The sequence below is a fragment of the Balaenoptera borealis genome, assembly GCF_965194805.1.
Source record: "Balaenoptera borealis genome assembly, chromosome: 7".
Lineage (NCBI taxonomy): Eukaryota > Metazoa > Chordata > Mammalia > Artiodactyla > Balaenopteridae > Balaenoptera > Balaenoptera borealis.
Window position 1 is genome coordinate 71300411 of NC_138864.1, and position 19829 is coordinate 71320239.

Genomic DNA, 19829 nt, shown 5'->3' on the forward strand with positions numbered 1-19829 from the left:
AATCAATCTGCCTGACTAAATAATATAATATTTTTAAGCACAGACCATACATACTCAAACATATATATATATTATTTAAATAAATGTGATCATAATATATCTGGAATTTCCCCTTTATTTATGCAGTCTTCTTTTCTTTTTTACTTGGTCCATATTCCCATTCATGTTAATAAGATGGTATGTGTCTCTCAGTACTTTCCTCTGTCCTACTATACAAGCATATAAATGTATCATCAGATACGATATATACATTATATGCATATAATTAAATATACATATTATATATGGCTTAATTTTCCTTCTTATTTTCTTTACACAAACAAGATCATATTATACCTACTTCTCTCTGTAGCTTACTTTTCTAATCCAATGATACTTCATGGATATCAACTTACATAGCCTTAAATCACTTATAATGCATAATATTTCATGGTGAGAAGCTGTCGTAACTTATCCAACCATTTCTCTACTAACAGGCATTCACTTTCGTTTCCATTTTATTGGACCTTTGAACAATACTGACAAACACGTTTTTTAATTCACTTACAAATCCATACTTCCAATTCTCCTCTCTGTGAATGCATATATTTTAACATTAATGAAATAAAAGATACACTATTTGCATTCCACATTTTTTGGTTAACATTCAAAGTTATTTTCTGATAGCCTCAAAGTCTTTATAATAATGGTGTATTAGCTGCATAAAAAATAGATGGTATTAGCTAGTCAGCAGTGGTGGATTGTTAAAGGAAAACGGGCTCATGAGCTCAATAGAATACTTGATGCTTTTAAAAGCCTTTTTAGCAATAACCTTTAATTTGCTAAGTATTCTCAACTAGTAATTTTTTGAGTAAGGTTCATCTCATTGATTATTAGTTACTGACAGCTTCTGCTTTAAGTATTTCTAAGTACAACTCATAATCCTACATCTTTATTCTACATATGTTTAAAAATATGTCATTTGGCAAAAGTGATGTGTTTGCTCAGCTGTGTGCTAAAGAAAGCTATGTAGAGTGCTCTCCCTGGAGGAAACGTTTGATGTGATCCCCAGCTGAAGGCACGTCCTCATTGATTCTAGGCATAGGTATCTACTATGAGAACTGCTGACTAAATGAGTGATCACTGGAGACTTTCCTTCCTTCCTTACATTTAGAATATTTGCACACGTCATTTCCCATATTTATTACATTCTAATCGTTTCCCCAGTATAGATATTCATGTTCATCAAGAGGCATTCTCCTGCTAAAACCTTTTCTACATTCATTACAGTTTTAGAGTTTCTCCCCAGAATGAGTTTTCTTATGCACATGAAGGTTAGATCTGTGCAAAGGCTCTTCCTCATTGATTACATGTATAAAGTTTCTTCTCTCCCACATGAATTCTCTTATGTTTATAAAGGTTAGCTGTATTGCTGAATTATTGCACATATTCATCATATTCATAGGGTTTCTCTAGAGTGTGAATTTGTTCATGTTGATAAAGGGATGAATGATGACCAAAAGCCTTCCCAGTGTTTACATTCAAAGAAGTTTATTTTTCTTCCTCCAGTGTGTTTGCTCTTGTGTAGTTTAAGAGATGATCTCTGTAGACTTTTCCACATTGAAAAATGTCATAGGGTTTCTCTCCTGTATGAAATCTCTGATGTATATTAAGTATTAGCTGAATTCTTATTCATATTCATTGTATTTATAGGACTTTTTCTTCATTATGAATTATCACGTGTCAAGCCAATGTTGAGTTCCCATACTCAGTATATTGAAAGGGCTCCCCTCAAATGTTGATTCTCTGTACTATCATGCCATTAAATATAATAGTTACTTCCTGCAAATAACCTGCATGAAAATTATATCTGAGTTTTTAAATCCATTTTCCCTGCCTGGACTCAGGCTTTAGTAAAATTATCTTCCTTCCTTCCATAGCTCCTCTTGATGCTCTAACTGGAAAATTACTCAGATTTGCAAAGCTGAAAACCCAACTGTGGGCAAAACTATTATATTAGCTTGAGCCATCCTCAATTCCATTGCAGACCATGTGAAAGACATGGTGATAACCGAAGGAAAATTAAAGAAAGAGTATGATCAACCCACAGAGACCAGGTGACTAATCTTATCTCTGTACAGCTTCTCTGAGATGTCAAGCATGGGTGAAGTCCAAGCCACAACTTCAAGGCCCTGATTCTTGTGGTTGCACCATCAAGAACCCAGTAGCCATCCTGTCTTCCTCTGTATATACTCTCCTAGGAACAGGCAGAGCACTAAGTATGCAAAGCAGCCAGGACAAGATGGAAAAGACTATAAGGCTGTGTTAGGAAGATGTTATCACCACCCTCTGGAGCTCAGAGCTTATTTTCTCTACCAGGAAAAAAAAAAAACCTCATGTTAAGTTCAGCATTCCCCTCATTGCTAGTGAGATTTGAGCTTGTATTCATATGAACTTGGGCCATTAGATTTCCTCTGAAGTAAAGTGCCAATTTTTCTAATGAGTTTTGCCTGACTCTTTTTTTCTCATCATTTCCGAAGACTCTTAGAATATTACAGCTATTAACTCTATGTCATCTATAATGAATATTTCCCCCTTCATATGTATCACTTATCTCTTGGCTTTGTTTGACAATATTGCCTTTAAGAGTTTAAAATTTTGGATGAGTGAATTGGTCCATCTTTTCTTTTATAATTTCTGATTTTCCATTTTGGTTAAGCCCCTCCTCCCACAAGCCCAGATGATAAATGTAGACATAAATTTTCATCAAATATCTTTGTCATTTTTAATATTTTATTATTTAATTCATGTAGAGTTTTTATATATGATATAATGAAAATGAAGTTTTCCAACTTAATACTCTTTCAGATAGATGCTTTATGCCAGAACAATTTGTAAAGCACCCTGTTACTTCTAAATTAGAGTATCTTAGGTGTCATGTTATTAAATTCTCATGCACACTAACATCTTTCCCTGGACCTTGTATTTTGTTCCACTGATCAACTGCTATATGTATACAATTTGTTCTGATTTTAGAGGCTTTACATTACATTCAGATATTTGGGAAGTTAAATCCTTTCACATCCTTTTCCATACTTCCCTTAGGTCTGTATTTTTCCATATAAAATTTAGTATTGTATTATGCAATCCCCTCTAACAATGAAACTCTGATGGCAGTTCTACTTGAACCGCATTAAATTTATTTATAAATTTATACCTATAGAAGACAGCATAGGAGAGACTTTCCTATACTGAGTCTTCTCATCCAAGAATACAGAATATCAATTTGCTCAGATCTTGTATCTTTAATAGCTATAATACAACTTTTACAGCTTTAAGCTACAAAACGACAATGATATATCACCTCACACCTGTTACAATGACTATCATCAAAAAGATAAGAGATAACAAGTGTTGGGAAGGATGGGGAGCAAAGAGAACTCTTGTGCACTCTTGGAGGGAATGTAAATTGCTGGAGACACTATGTAAAACAGTATGGAGATTCCTCAAAAAATTAAAAATAGCTACTTCATTTAGTTCTCTTCTAGTTTAATTTTTCTAGTTTAACTTTTACTATGAAATGTAGCATACAAACAAAAGAGTTTATAAAAACATTTACCTACAAAACATTGTGTAAAACAAAAATAAAGCAAACATTCATGTATTAACAAAGACAGAAAACATTACAAATACCCCAAAAGCCCACTATGTAAGCCTCCCTGAAATCATAACTCTTCCTTTGGTAACCATTATCCTAAACATGGTGCTAACCATTCCTTCCTTTTCTTAATACTACTTTTTAAAGCTACTTATTTGTATATTTCTAAGCAATATGCTGTTTAATTTTTCCTGGCTTTTAAATTTAAATAAATGGAATTGTACTGAATGGCCTCTTCTGTGATTTGCTTCCCACCCCGCCTCAACTTCATGTTTGTAAGAATCATAACACACTGCTACATGGAACTGTGGCTCCTTCATTTTTACTGCTGAGTAATATTTTATGGAATAGATATGCTACAATTTATATACCTTTTCCTATCATTGATGATTACTCAGATTGCTCTCATTTTTGCTATTATAAGCAATACAATGGCCCACAGCCAAATCCAGCTGTCTTTGTATGGGCCATAAGCTAAGAATGGTTTTTACATTTTTAAATGGATGAAAAGTGTAAGCTTCACTCTTACATTCTCTTTAACCTCAAATGAAAGTGTCTTTTATAGGAACAATTATTGGCCAATGATGTTTAGTGTAATAATTGGTATTCTTCATATATTTTTCATCCAAGCAATTTTATGCTTAATACTTACATAGTTTTCAACTCTCTTTCCCTAACATTTGCCGTTTCGAACAAGCTGTTCTTTGTTTCTTTTCCTCCTTGCTAACTGAGAAGTATGAAGGAGATGTGTTCTTTAAGTCCTTACATATAAGCAAATTTCTTTCTTTCATCAGGATAGGTAAATATTCTGGGATGGATATAGGGTTCTTGGATCATTATCCTTTTGCTTCTCAGTGGTGTGTGAAATCATACATATGCCTCCCCACTCCCAGTGTTACAAATAAGAAGTCTGATGCTAGTCTAATAACTTAAGTACCTTTGCTTCTTTGTTTGCTTTGATTTTGGCCTGGTATTTTATAAGATTTTCACTTTATGTTTGAAGATTAGGATTTTCTCAGGCTATGCCTGAGTATGAGAATTTTTTTTAAAGTCCTCTCACTTGCAACAAATTGGCTAGGACCTTTAAATTATGAGGTTCAGGTATTTTTTGAGCTCAGGAAAATTTCTTCTATTTTGTCTAATATGTCTCTTGTCCTGTACTGTCTTTTCCCCTTCTGTTACAACTTATATATTGGGTCTCCTTCATGATTTTTCTTGGATTTTTTGCTCTGTTTGAAAATTTGAAAATTACTTTGGAACATTTCTTATGCTTGACCTTCTAGATCACCAATGTGAGTCTCAACAATAACTATCCTTTTCTCTTCAATTCCTCTACTGAAATTTTTAATCTTAAAATAAATATTTTTGTTGTTGTTAATTTGCTTAAGAATGTCTTTTTTTTAATATATAAATTTATTTATTTTTGGCTGTGTTGGGTCTTCGGTGCTGCGTGCGGGCTTTTCTCTAGTTGCAGCGAGTGGGGGCCACTCTTTGTTGCGGTGCGCGGGCTTCTCATTGCGGTGGCTTCTCTTGTTGCGGAGCACGGGCTCTAGGCGCGTGGGCTTAAGTAGTTGTGGCAAGCAGGCTCAGTAGTTGTGGCTCGCCGGCTCTAGAGCGCAGGCTCAGTAGTTGTGGCGCACGGGCTTAGTTGCTCCGCGGCATGTGGAATCTTCCCGGACCAGGGCTCGAACCCGTATCCCCTGCGTTGGCAGGCGGATTCACAACCACTGCACCACCAGGAAAGCCCTAAGAATGTCTTTTTAAAGCCACACTTGAACATCTTTATTTGGTTTCTTTGGGTTTTTTTTGTTATTCAAGTTGTCATCTGTTTGTTCTGCTTTTTTCCAAAGCTCTCTGAGATGTGCTATTTTTCTGTTCATTAGGTCCTAGTTCAGTTCCCAGGTGATGATTTATGATGGTAAACACAGCAGGCTCTGGTCCCGTAGGTCCCCAGTTACTGTAGCAGGCAGTCTGTGATTCCAGGGAGAAATCAGGAGCAAGCCCCTCTGCTCCTGTCCTCCCTGCTTTCCTTTAGCTTTCTCCCCTCAGAGATGAAGAGGATTCCACTGCCTTCATTCCAAAAATCCACCATTTTCTAAAGGCCCAGCACTCCCCCTATCTACTACATTCAGAATCTAACCATGACCACTCTCCCTCCACCAAAAAACCCCAAAACAACCACCTGCCCCAAGCTCTCACTTATGGCAGCTCTCTCTGGACTCCTCACCTGCACCAGCGCTTTGCAGGAGTACCAAGAAAACATCAGATCTCACTCACACCTCCCTACTCCTAGTCGTCAACCCAGCCAACTAAAGTAGATGGGTTTCAGCGGGGTGGGTAAGGGAGGAGTCTTTCAATCCACCATCTATACAGAATTCATATAAATTATTTTTGAAATTTAATAAATAAAACCCTCCATGAGAAATAAAGCTTTATCCAATCCTTAGGGGGGAAAAAGGCTATACTTAGGGAAAATAAAGTCATTTCTACATTATTAACATAGCAATATAATGTTATTAACACTGTAGAGCTCATATACCTTTCTCTAGTTCCACTGGGAAAAGTTCCAGCTTTTCTACACGCTTTTCAAGTTCATACTCGGCTGAAGCAGCCACAGGGTCAACTTCATCATTTCTCCTGTCATAGTCTTCATTGGAGTATGTGCTGAAGACCTGTAGTAAGATATCAACAAAAAGATGAAAATCCAGAAAAGACAGTTTTCTTGATTTAAAAAAAATCTGCTACATATCCAAAACTACGTAAGTTAAAAATTTTGTATGAAGAATTTCTTCTAAACAACTGTTTTGTCATAAAATCAACTGAGATGTTAAGAAAAGGAAAACTGAATCAGAATAAAATTAACTTACTAATTTAAAAAATGTACCACTTTTAATAATTTGAGAGACAACATTAGCCACAGAATACTTTATATGGTTAGCAACATTTATCACTTTTTATAGAATCAGAGTATACCATATTAGCTGCAATAAAATTAAGGTAAAGCATCTTGAGGCTACCGAAGCAAATACCCACACTGAACCCATTTCATGCTATGACCTATACAAGCCCTGATGTTGCAGTGTGCTGGTACTAGAATTATATTTCAAACACAGAATCATTGAAACTGACTTCTATTCTATTCTGTACTGGGCTGTGTTAAGCTCTCATTTGTCATCCCTCATTTTACTTCCATGTAGATATAAATTAAATCTTCATTGAACCTTTTAATGAAATGACTATCAAAATATTGCTCAAGAGCTGCAAAACAAACAGGATATTGGTAGCTCTTTCTTTCTGACCTAAATCATTCAAAAGACTACTAAATGTGGTCTTCAGATGTAGCTGTAAGAAAATTATTGTCCTTCTTTCTGCTGAAATATTTGTTTTATTTGAAAAGTAACTGGAATTCGGTATACAATCCCTCACTTAATACACTGAAGAATATTTTTAAAAAAGAAATGTATAATTCATCAAGCCTAATTAATTTGCATGATAAAAACTGACATTTTCAATTAAATTCAACAATTATGAAGTATCTAGACTGTGCCTGACAAAACTTTGTCATGTCCTCCAAAATCTTAAAATCTAGGAGTGAGTAGTTTTTTAAAAAATATACATTAAAAAGTTAAAATAAAAACATCAATAGAAAGCATGACAGAAGGTCAGAGATGAAAGAAATTAAGTCTATTGCCTATAAAGCTGGCCCTGCTAGTCCAGATGTGCTTTACATTCATATTATTGGAAAACTGGCAACTCTTACATGCTGTATATGGTAACCTATAAACCAGAAATACATACTGCGTACAAAGAAACAGATGTAGTGTGGTTCCTAATTCTACATACTTCTCAAAATCGTGTCATTTACAGGTTTTGTACCAGAATGCATAACTGTTTTTCTTCCTGACTTTCAACATGTTTTCATAGCCTTGTACCATTCACTTGGTCTCTACCACATTTCTCCACCATAATAAACATTTCTGCATCAAAATGAACACTTCTAAACTATGGGGTTTGTACCTTTTAAATTAATCTTTTCATAAAATATGCTTCCTATGCCCCTTCCATAGAACCTTCCAATATTTTTCTTAAATTGTCAGGTTTATGACTTTCTCTTAGACAGCCTTTTTGATCTTTCACTTCCCTTATATGTTTTGGTAATCACTTATTTATTCATTCATCAAAAATTTACAAAGAATCAACTCTATGCCAGACATTGTGCTAGACACTGAAGAAGGCACAGTTTCAAGTAGCTCACAGCTCAGTAGGGACATAGAAATCAAAATAAACAACTAAAATATATGTGATAACTGAGGTAACAAAGGAATATACCATGTAATTTTTTTATTGTCATGAATTTCATGGAGGGGAAAATATTTGAGTTGAATCCTAAAGAATAAACCAGGATTCACATATTCAAATGTAGAAGAGGTGGAATGTATATTTCAAATATAAGACACTAGAAAAAAATCTATATCTGTATCTTTTGGAAAACATCGACAGTTGAGTAGACCACAGTGCAGCATGCCTAGGGGAACAAACTTTAACAACACACAAAAAAAGTTAGTTGGATCTGGAACGTACATGTCCTGGAAACTATTGGCAGAGATGACTGGAAATTATTCCATTGATGTTTGCCACTTGTCTACTTCTGCTAATAGGTTCAAGTATATGATTGCTAAACAAGGATTCAAAGGATATTCATACTGGAACATAACTCAATTTTGCTACCAACTTAATGTGTGAATAAAAAAATGTGTGTATACATACACATGTATATACGTGTATATGTGTGTTTGTGTGTATACACACACATCTGCTATCAAATGTCCTTCCCCAATCAGTCTGGTTTATAAAGTCCATTTGGGGATATCCAGAAATTAAATAAAACAAACAGAAAACTAACTATATGACTACATATTGGAAAACAGTACTTTAAATAATGTTTGAGGCATGTAGCAATCAGATGACCATATCACCATTTAATTCTGTAGAGAAGAAATAATGTAATATACTTTTCATCTTCAGCTTGTTCATAGTCTGGTAAATTATGTGGGCACATAGGTAAAACCTATAAATACATGAAACAGAAAAGCCAGAATTCATTATTTGCAAGTTAAGCTTTTGTTTACCTGGAGAATCCAAGAGGTTAAACAGAAAAACTGTTAGAACGAACAAGAGTTCAGTGAAAACAGAATTTCAAAACTACCAAAAAAGCCCATAATAGCTTTAGAAAATATAACAGAAAAGATCAGAAATTATAAAATACTCAAGAATTGCTGATTATAAATGTGTAAGGATATCCTTTATCTATAAAACTTAACCGAAAAATTCAAAAAGCCTTGAATAAGTGTAATGCCATACTATGTTATTGGATTAAAATCCTTAATATTGGGCTTCCCTGGTGGCGCAGTGGTTGAGAGTCTGCCTGCTAATGCAGGGGACACGGGTTCGAGCCCTGGTCTGGGAGGATCCCACATGCCGCGGAGCGGCTGGGCCCGTGAGCCACAATTACTGAGCCTGCGTGTCTGGAGCCTGTGCTCTGCAACAAGAGAGGCCGCGATAGTGAGAGGCCCGCGCACAGCGATGAGGAGTGGCCCCCACTTGCCACAACTAGAGAAAGCCCTCGCACAGAAACGAAGACCCAACAGAGCCATAAATTAAAAATAAATAAATAAAGAAAGAAAGAAAGAAAGAAAGAAAATCCTTAATATTGTAAAAACCTCTATGATCCTAAATTACTGTAAATGTCTCTTTGCCCCAATTTAATTTATGAATTCAGGGCAATCAAAATTAAAATCCCACTAACATGTTTCATGGAAACTAACAAGCTGCTTGCAAACAAGGAATAAGGATGGAAATAGACTCTATCAGATACCAAAATATACAATAAAACTTCGTTTATTAAGGCAGTGCAGTTTGCCCCAAGATAGATCTATTTTTGTACTCTATTCTGTTTCACTCCTCTACTTTTCTATTCAAATTAGTTTGGGTGGTCTATTCAATAAATAGTAGGGAAAGAATGAGATATCCATCTGAAAAAAGATTCCTATTTCATATGATTAACAAAAAGTAAAACTTACATTGGTTAAGAACAAAAATTATAAACTATTAAACTGCTAAAAGAAAATATGGGACAATGTTTAACAGGCTAGAGAGGACATTCCCAAAAAGCCGTAGATCCTAGAAATCCTAAAGAAAATGAATAAACTATTTGATTAAAAATTAATGCTAAAAACTTCTAGGTAACAAAATATACCATAATAAAATTACAAAACAAGTCAAATATTAGAAGAATATATTGCCAAATATCAAAATGAAATATGAATATTCATAATATAAAAAGGGTTTTATCAACTTAACTACATCTGTAAGTAGGGGAAAGGAAACTGAGAATTCAACAAAGACATATTAATGTTTAATAAATGATGTAAAGATGCTCAACTTCATTAAAAATTAAGCAAATTTAAGAAGGAAATACTATATATTCACCCATAGTACGATTTTTTAAAAAAATGACTGCAATATCCAGTGTTTATGAGGATATAGGAAAAAGAATACACTTGGAAAAGCAGGGAAAAGGTCGCAATTTGAGAATAGCTATCAAGATTTTAAATGTAAATGCCTTTGATCCAATAACGCTATGCCTAAGTATTTATAGAGATACTTGTAAGTGTGCACAGATACCTGTGCAAGGAAGTTCATTACAGAACTATTTGTAATAGCCTAAGATGGAAAATTACCTAAATGTTCAATGATAGAGAAAATGTCTTACTAAATTATAATATATACAAATATGTAATTTCATGCAATGATTTAAAAGATCTATCTCTGCTGACATGAAAGGCTCTGAAATACATATATTATTTAACCAAAAAAGCACATGGCAGATATACCTACATCTACTGATATATCCTTTTGTATCTATTTATCTATTTCTATATATACATATATAGGTATAAATATGTTCTCAATTGGTATGATCCTAACTTTAAATTAAAGACCTCCTAGATTCTCTAGCTATGTAGCTCTTGCCAAACTGTAAAACCACTCTAAGCCTCAGTTTCATTATTCACAAAATGGCTATTATAATAATAATACCTACCACATAAAGTTGCTGTAAGAATGAAATGAGATAGTCCAAATAATCATGCTGGGTTCAATGTCAGGGGAGGGAAAGCTTTCCCAGGGTAATATGAGAGATAACAATATTGCCCCAGATACCTAAACTCACCTCATACTCTCATTTATAAATAAGTTTTGAATATTTCATCCACTATGATGCTTAATGCCCTTGGAACAAAAATCTGCAAGACTAATTTGGTATTATAATGTAGACTGGCCTGCCAAAATCCTTACCTGTGTCCAGAGCAATACACTATCATTACACAATGGCTCATCATCTGCCAGGCTTTGTTTTGCCTTGACCAGGTAGAACCTCAGAGATGAAAGGAAAATTGACCTAGGTAAAGACTCCCCCTTTCATCAATATGGTCATGACTCTTTCAGTATTCTTATAATAGTTCTATCATTTTTATTTATATTACCATAACTGCTCTACAAATATATACGAATAGCTAATTACACAAATAATAATCAGAGCTCCATCATGATATCACTGCAATGCAAAAACGCAAAAATTAAAGGCCAACAGCATCCTGGGTCCTAATATTCAACACCATTCAAGATATAAACATATATATTTAGTTCAGTCACCTTCACATTGTTCCTGCTTTATTTCACTGAGAAAAGCAAGCAAAAGGATGTTTAAGTTTAAGATTTCTTGTTTCAGAGCCAACGAGTGATAGTCTATTCCTTGATCAAAGGAACCAAAACAAGACCATATCCCTTGCTTTGCAGCAGAGGCAGGCTTTTAGGGATAACAAGTTTACAAATACAGTTAGCAATGACATTTCTGACCCAGCAACCCAAGGCTATGAAAAATGAATAAAGTTAAAATTAGCTTATAAGATTTCAACTAGAATCATTCTTTTTCACATTTCTGGTAGTTTTGAGCTCCAACACTTTTTCAAAACAACAGCAACATTTTTTTCAACAATAAGGAAGAAAAACCCTTATTTCCTTTACTTGCTTATGACACATTTTCTTAATCAATGCAGGTCAAAATGAATTCAGGATTTTCTGTAAATATTGACTGGAAGGACTCTCCCACAAGCTTCCACAAGGTCTCAGTTCCGCCTGTTGTCTGGGTTCTGCTGCACCTCCTGACGCGTCAAAGATAGAAAATGCTGCAGGTTCTTGCAAGCTGTGTTTCAGATGATGGCTTAGCACAGCATGCTCCTGGAGATTAGCCACGCGTTCACATGCTTCCACGAACAGGCCGCACTTATCACAAGCCTCCTGGGCAGAACTCTAACTCACCTTCACATGAGACTCTCAACTGAAACTAAGAGAAAACATGGAGAAGACAGTCCATATCTTAAAGTTTTAAAAACAAATCTGGCGATAAACCATCCTCAGAAAGGAGGATCCTGACAGCCTTAGAACAATGTATAAAACTTCAGTTTTCTTTTCTTCCCTCACTGATTTATGATATAAGAATTATAGTTTCTTGATTGCCTACTGTGTGCCAGGGAGTATGTTAGGTTCTTGTTGCAAATTGACATAAGCCAAGCTGAAGTTCACAATTATCAGGCATTTGGGGGTAAACGTTGGCAGTCTCCAAAGATTCTAAATAAGTGAGAGCTTTCTGCTGCATATAGACACACTGATGAGCAGGAGGATGGAAAAAGAAGACCCACAGCTCTATCTTGCAAGCTCAGTAAAGTCTCAGATTTCTGTCCTTTAGTTACTCTGACAAGTAACCTGCATGGAGGTATACTTAAAGCAACTGTGACAATATTCTACAGTAGGATGTGTCTAATTTTCTAACTGGATCCCTCAACGGAATCCTACATTTCAGAAAACAGGACCAAATGAGAACTAGAGTTAGGTGCTACTCTAAAAGCTTAGCTTGCTTGACTCAAAGTCCATTTACATAAAATATTTCTAAAACCAATCCACATATTTTCAACATTACGCATTTCACCAATTATTTGTAACATCCCCAACATTAATAAACCTTCCTATTTAAAGTATGCGTCTCTGGAATGTAGACTTCTAATTAGGGACTTTCAAATACTAATCTTAGAGTGAAGATTCATGATTGTTATACCTACAATGCTAATAAAGGCTCCTAAAACAAAGTTATTACCATAAATATGGTGATATGTGTGCTGAAATAACTGGAAGTAAATTACAGACAATATAAAACATTACACAAGTAATCTTTAACTCTTGTACCAACTGATCCAGTAAGTAAGGCAGAAAAGAGGAAAGATTTGAAGCTCAGAGAACAATATACATGGTATATATGAGGATAGCTAATAAAGACAAAGTCTATAAGGACAAAAGGTATATTTTACTAATTGTGAGCCTAGTGTTTTCATGAATAACTAAAGAACAGGAAGTGAAAAAACAAATATACTCTACATAATGGGAGGTAGACAGCAGGCTAGTCAAAAGGCAACACAAAGTGGCCTTTATTTGTCAGTGTTCTCCAGAGAAACACAACCAACAGGATGTGTGTGTATAAAATACTTAATACATACTATATTTGTATTTATATTAAACTAGATATATTTTAAGCAATTGGCTCACGTGATCATAGAGGCTGACAAGTCCAAAATCTGCAGAGTAGCAGGCTGGAGACCCAGGGAAAAGTTGCTGTTGGAGTTCAAGTCCAAAGGATTCTCTCTGCCTCAGGAGAGGTCAGTCTTTTACTATTAAGGTCTTCAACTGGTTGGATGAGTCCCACCCACATTACAGAGGGCAATTTGCTTTATACTCAAAGTCTACCAATTTCAATGTTAATCTCACTCAAAAACACCCTCACAAAAACATCTAAGATACTGTGTGACCAAATATCTGGCCACCATGGCCTAGCCAAGTTGACACACAAAATTAACCATCACAAAGGCCTTAAAATAGAATAATCTCCGGCTCCAAAATCTAGTCTTTTGACATCTGATGAATATAATCATATCTAGATAGTGTCTCTCTTATATCATTGGAGTGTTATAAATTTTTTTATCCCCAGATACTCATAGAATCTACACAAAACCCATGATAAAATCAAACATACATTTTTGTATTATCAATGGCACCAATCACTTCATACTTGTAGATTATCAACAACCAAATATGAAGGATGTAAACTCTTCAAATTTGGAATAGCTGTGGTTGACTCTGTAGAAAGATAAATGCAAGGAAACTTTTTATGAAAGAACATTTTAAAATAAGTAGAGTTTTATCAAGGTAACATACAGAAATTATCAATGAAATAAAAAGATTAGAAGGTCCTATATCTCTTCATTTTGACAAAATAGAATTCAATTATAATTAGCACATTTATCTGCAAATATATATACTTTAAGTACTTGAAAAATCTTAAAATTAAGTTTAATATCTCCTTACAAAATCAGTTTATGCCTTTAATGTAATCAGGAAGAAATTCCATCATAAATAGATACAAACTTAGCTCATTCTAAACTTGGACAAATTGTCCAAATTAGTGAGTTTTTCCAGTAGACAGTTAAACAGAAAACTGGGCAATTCCACTGATGTTCATGTTTTTCACTGTATTTTTCAAATTATAATAAACAATTAAACATATCCACGAGAAATTAGCAATGTTCTCTTTCAGCTCAGCCAAACTTTTAGTTTAAATCAGAGACATATGATTTACAAAACTGACAACTGGTGGCCAGCATGAAATAAATTGGTGGCCTTGGTCTTGTTTCCACTGGACAGGTGTCTCCATCACAGAAAAAATGAACTAATTGGCACCTTTTTTGGGGGGACAGGGTAATCTCCTTAGAGGAATACCTGACTTCCCATTCACAGAAGTTAATACTCTTGTACATATACAACAGAATGAGTTATGAAGTCAGGGTCTGTTCTAGCATTTGTTTTAGCAGTTGGTATTCACTTCTTCTTTTACTACCAGAGCCAGCACTGTGTTTCTAAAAGCCCATGGAGAGAGATTATTCTGAATTGTCTAAATAGGAAAACAGATGGGGGGGAGTACTATAGCATGTGTGGGTAGTGAGGTTAAAGAGGAGAAAGGGGGCCAATGACCAAACCAAAGAGGCTGAGAAGAGAAAGACTTCCCTAGGGTATAGAAGTTGCTCAGGTATAGAAGTTTACACTCCCCCCATGCAAAGCTCCCAAGGGTGACTGCACCTCTGATGGGAGGGCTAAGGGGTATCATGAGGACTAAACAGTAAACTCTGAGGTTTTAGGAACCTTGGGTTTTAGGAACCCCAGGCCCAAAATTTTGCCTGGAAACAGAGTAAAAGAGCCTTGAAGGGAACTTGACCATCTGTTCAAGAATATCATCAGAAGTAACAGTGCAGGTTAAAAGCAGAAGGACTCCTAACATAAGGAATTCTGTAAAACTCTCAAAAATTGTGCACTTACCCAGGGTAATGGGAGAAAATGTGAAAACATGCATGGGACTAAATACCAGCAAACAAGTGGGTAAGGATCTCAAGAAGGTTAACTTTAGTACAGCAGAAGAAAGGAACGTGATGTAAAGCATCCTAGTGGTGGGTGAACTAAAATTAACTCCTATCTTTAGATAATAAAATGGGCTGAAGACCAGGCTCCTTACACCTCCTGTGATGGTCTTTTGATATGCCAACTTGACTAGGCTACAGCCCCCAGTTATTTAATCAAACACTAATCTAGGTGTCACTGTAAGGTATTTTGTAGATGTGATTAAAGTCCAAAATCAGTTGACTTTAAGTAAGGGAGATTACCCTAGAAAATCTGGGTGAGCCTCATTCAATCAGTTGAAGGGCCTTAAGAGCAGAGTTGAGGCTTCCCAGAGGAAGTAGAAATTCTGCCTTTGGACAGCAGCTTCAGTCTGTTGCAGAGTTCCACCCTCCCTCTCATCTTGATGGCCTGCCCTACAGATTTCAGCCTTACATACCCAGCCCCTACATTTGTGTAAGCCAACTGCTTGCAATAAATCTCTTAATATGTATCTTCTACTGGTTCATATTCTCTGGTTGAACTCTGACTGATACACCAACACTCCAAGTATAAGACAAAGTACAGTTATTTGGAGCAGTGGTTTCCAAGGTGTTGACTGTGACCTATAGGGGTTGTAAAATCAATCTAGCAGGTCATGAATAGCACTGAGAAAAGTTAAATAGAGAAGAATAGAAAACATCAGTGTTCATTACAATTAGTAAGAGTATGTATTATACTTTAAAACTTTCAGTTTGATTTAAACACACACATACACACTTGCATGCACCACATCTTGATGTAAAATGGTTATGATGTAGGCGCTAAAAAAACAGTATGCTTAAGCAATAATTTTTTAAAAGCTCTAATCCACAGAGAATTCCCATTTAATTTACATTCTATTCTAAAAGTCAAAATAGGCAATACAAGCTTCTCAAACTACTGAGCCTATGAATGATGACAGGAGGTGCAGAAAAAATTACGCTTCACATTTCTTCTCCTTCCTGAGCCACTGATTCTTACTGCAGTTTTTTATTGAGCACCAGCTCAGTGGTTGGCGCTGTGGTCAGTACTGGGAGCAGCTAATCATCTCAGACCTGTGACTGTAACCAGCATGAGAGCTGTAAAAGAGAGGAGGACACGTGCACTATGGGAGCACACGGTGGAGGCATCCAAGCCTACCTGAGAGAGAGGGGAGGAGAGGCGTAAGCAAGAAAGGATGAGAGATCTTAAAAGCACAGACTTTAGCCAGCTATGCTTACCATCAGCAAATAATAAGCGGGGAAGGGAAGGCATGTGGAAGGCATTCTGGGAGAACGAATAATATGTGCAAGGTAGGAATGAGAGAGAAGAACAGAATTATGGACCAAGAAATAATTCGATCTGGCCAAAGCTGGAGTGGTGAATGAATGGTAAGAGATGGGAAAAAGTATGTAGGGAGAGCTTTGTGACACATGGTTTGTTGTGTGAATAAAATTCATATGCTCTAACCTCGAAAGATAATAGGAGTTTATGAAGAGGGTTAGAGGGGACCAGAATTGGAAGGGGAGATGAGCTAGAAGCTCTAGGAATCCTATATCTTCACCCCTTTGGGAGGACTAAGTGGGAGCCTAAGTCCTCAAGGTACTAAGAGACTTTCCCCAAAGTGCCCCTGGTGGCGCGGCCAGTCGTTCACATGACAACAAGGGGCAGTCAGGGACATGGGCGCGCTGCCCTTGCACAGGGACTGGGAAGCAAAAAGAGCAGAGGCATCACCAGTCTCAGAAGGACCACGAGTAAACCCAGGTACTGGGAGCTGAAGCTCCTCTCCAAAGCTCAGCTAAAACAACAGAGGCACGTGAGTGACAACAGCCACAGAAGACTATCTTTGATGAATTGTTAGGGTGAAATTATGTAGAAATCATGCAAGATAAAGGTCTATCTAAAATCCTGCACTTCAGGAGTGTGCTGGTCTCTAGAAGAGAGCATCTATACTTGAGGTTTAACACCTTTTACCAGAATCTATACTTGAGGTTTCACATTATTTTACCAGAGGTCAAATAATAAAAGCAAAGGCTGCACAATTTTCCAAAATCTCCAACAGGTTCAAATGTTGATAGAGCTAAAAAAACAAAACCAAAAACAAACCAAAAAAACTGTTTTAGCAAGCATTTCTACCACCAACTGAGACCTACAGAGCAAACTGAAAATTTTAATTTTTGTAAAGGTCATGAGTAAAATACGCTTAATTTTTAAATTCTGCAAGCTGAGGCCAGACATCACATGGTGGAAAAAACTGAAAAACAAGACCGAAGCACAAATAACCAATTGTTAGGGAATGCATATATACATGAGGACACTGAAGGCTGAACTTGTAAACTAAGCCTAGATGCAACAGGAACTTTACTACATTCGGCACAGCTGTGATCCAATGTTAAAACTAGTTATGTTACCCTACAAAGCAGGAAAGACTGCTTTCTTATAAACAAACTGTCCCTTCCATTTAGACTTCTCCAAGAACTATAGTCAAATGTAATTGACTGATTCGGGATCATCGTTGAAAATGTCAACATAACGCTAAATCTACAAATGGTATCTGTCTCCTTCTTCCCTTATTTATTGGCAAAACCTAAAGGGCAGCCATGCTTTACGGGAAACAAGACAATGGGCAGTCTTTGTCAAAACATGTGGCGGACAGTGCTGTCACATTAATTCTTGGTGTGTTTGAGGTGAAAGCTGCCATCACTTCCATTACCATAGGATTAATGGTCAAAGCTGGGGATCACTGACCCTTGAATCACAGTAACTTTGACCTCATATATCTTGTAATAGAAATGATGACTTTGTAAATACTGTGTTAACCACTATGCTTCTTAAATCAATTGTCTCCACAACCTCAGAAACTGTCCATACAAAAAAAGATGCCGACAAAGCTAAGTGGTAATTTGTTAAAAATAGGTGACTGCTCTGCAAACAGAGAAGAGGGTGCAACAACCACTGCTACCTGGGTCCCTGATTTATGCATAGTCCACACTTCTGGGCCAGTTCAATGCCTTCATGACACCTCAAACTTAAAGGGGCCCAAGGCAAAACTGTAGTGTCTCCCATCCTCTACAACAAACTTGGGGGGCGGCATTGGGGTGGGGAACAGAAGGAGACAGAGTGATCTATGAGTGATTTTACATTTCTTCTGCACACCTTTTCTGTGCTTTCCAATTCTGTATAATGACCAAGTATTACTTTCTTACGGGGGTGGAATGGGAAAGACATTCTAAAAAACCTCCTAAGGTCCTCCTCTCCCACAGGAATAAAGTTGACATATTTAGAAGGACATCAAAATTCTCCAAGATCTGACTCCAGCCTACCTTGCCAGCCTTTACCTAGCACTACTTCCTTTCACTCACCCTATGGTGCAAAAATTGTTACTACTTTGTTATATGTCTGCAAAACTTCTTTCACCTCCCTTGGGGTCTCTCCTACAGAATTTACCCCACACTATATATTGTATTTATCTGTGATCACATTTTCTATTCAAATAAAATGTCAGCTCCCTGGGGCTGGAGTAGTCTTATTCATCTTTCTACTACCTGCTGGTTTTGTTTTTGTTTTTTGTTTTCCATCTTTATTGAGGTATGATTAACAAACAGAAATTATATCTTTTTAACAACATGATGTTTTGATGTAAGTATACCTTGTGAAATATTTACCACAATCAACATCACCTACTGTTAACAGTAAAATGTCTTAAAAGCAACGGGTCTTTTATCATTGTCAGTGATCTATATATGGATGGTATCTTAAGTCAGAACTGCTTCTGAACAAATGAAAAGTGACCTTCCCAAGGCAAAAGGGAGCCTCAATCCTAAAATGCTTTAAAATAAAACTTACAACTTCAAAACAAAGACGTCTTCACATATGCACAGTTTGGGATGATCTTTAGTGGTCATCCATTAGTCAAATAAACCTGTGATAAAACCCAGTTAGCATAAACATTTGCAAGGCTGTATTCTAGAAGAGATGACTTAATAACCTAGTCTTAATGATTATTTATGTCAGAGATCAAGTATTACCAAAGAATGCATATTAATTATTAAAATTAATTTTAAATCCTATTGTAGATAATACCAAAAAAGGACCACTGCCCCCCTTTTTTAAAGGCCAGTTAGCTCCTGGTAAGAAATTTTATAATGTTCCCCTTTTGATCAGATTAGTGTGACTGACAAGGGAAGTCACTTTGGTAGAACTGATTGTTTTTTAAATGTATTTTGAAATGCTAATATAAAAGTGTATTGGTACGAATAGGGCAGTCAAGGGTAATTAGCTCTCTGAAAGTGTGACATTTGAAGAGCTATAAGAATATCTAATATTGGGTTCTCTGCTTGAAATGAGACAGTCAGGAGAAATTTTAAAGTATTTCACTTGTGTTTAGACAGTGGATTTAAATATATAAATATATAAAAGTGGTTGGCTCCTTTTGTAGCCTTGAGTGCAGCATCACACCCTAAGTGAGAGGGGGTTAGTTAAGGTCCTAATGTCTCACAACTGTGGCAGATTTGCTGATTGAATCCAGCAGTCACTCTTACAGTTTTGTGTTCTGGTCACGGTGGTCCACCCATGAGAAACTCCATCTGCTGGTACCTATCCTCTCTCAAGCCAAAAATTACAAACAATCCAGTGTGTA

General features: G+C 36.1%; 1 protein-coding gene across 13 annotated transcripts in view; it reads right to left on the reverse strand.

Annotated features, from left to right (window-relative positions):
- The window catches only part of PPP1R9A (protein phosphatase 1 regulatory subunit 9A), a 296255-nt gene that overhangs the window by 137712 nt on the left and 138714 nt on the right, over window positions 1–19829 (reverse strand). For all 13 annotated transcript variants that reach the window (XM_082398179.1, XM_082398187.1, XM_082398180.1 and 10 more), the window contains one exon: window positions 6177–6309. In XM_082398179.1, the coding sequence (XP_082254305.1) occupies window positions 6177–6309 (133 nt within the window). The remainder of the gene's footprint in view (window positions 1–6176; window positions 6310–19829) is intronic.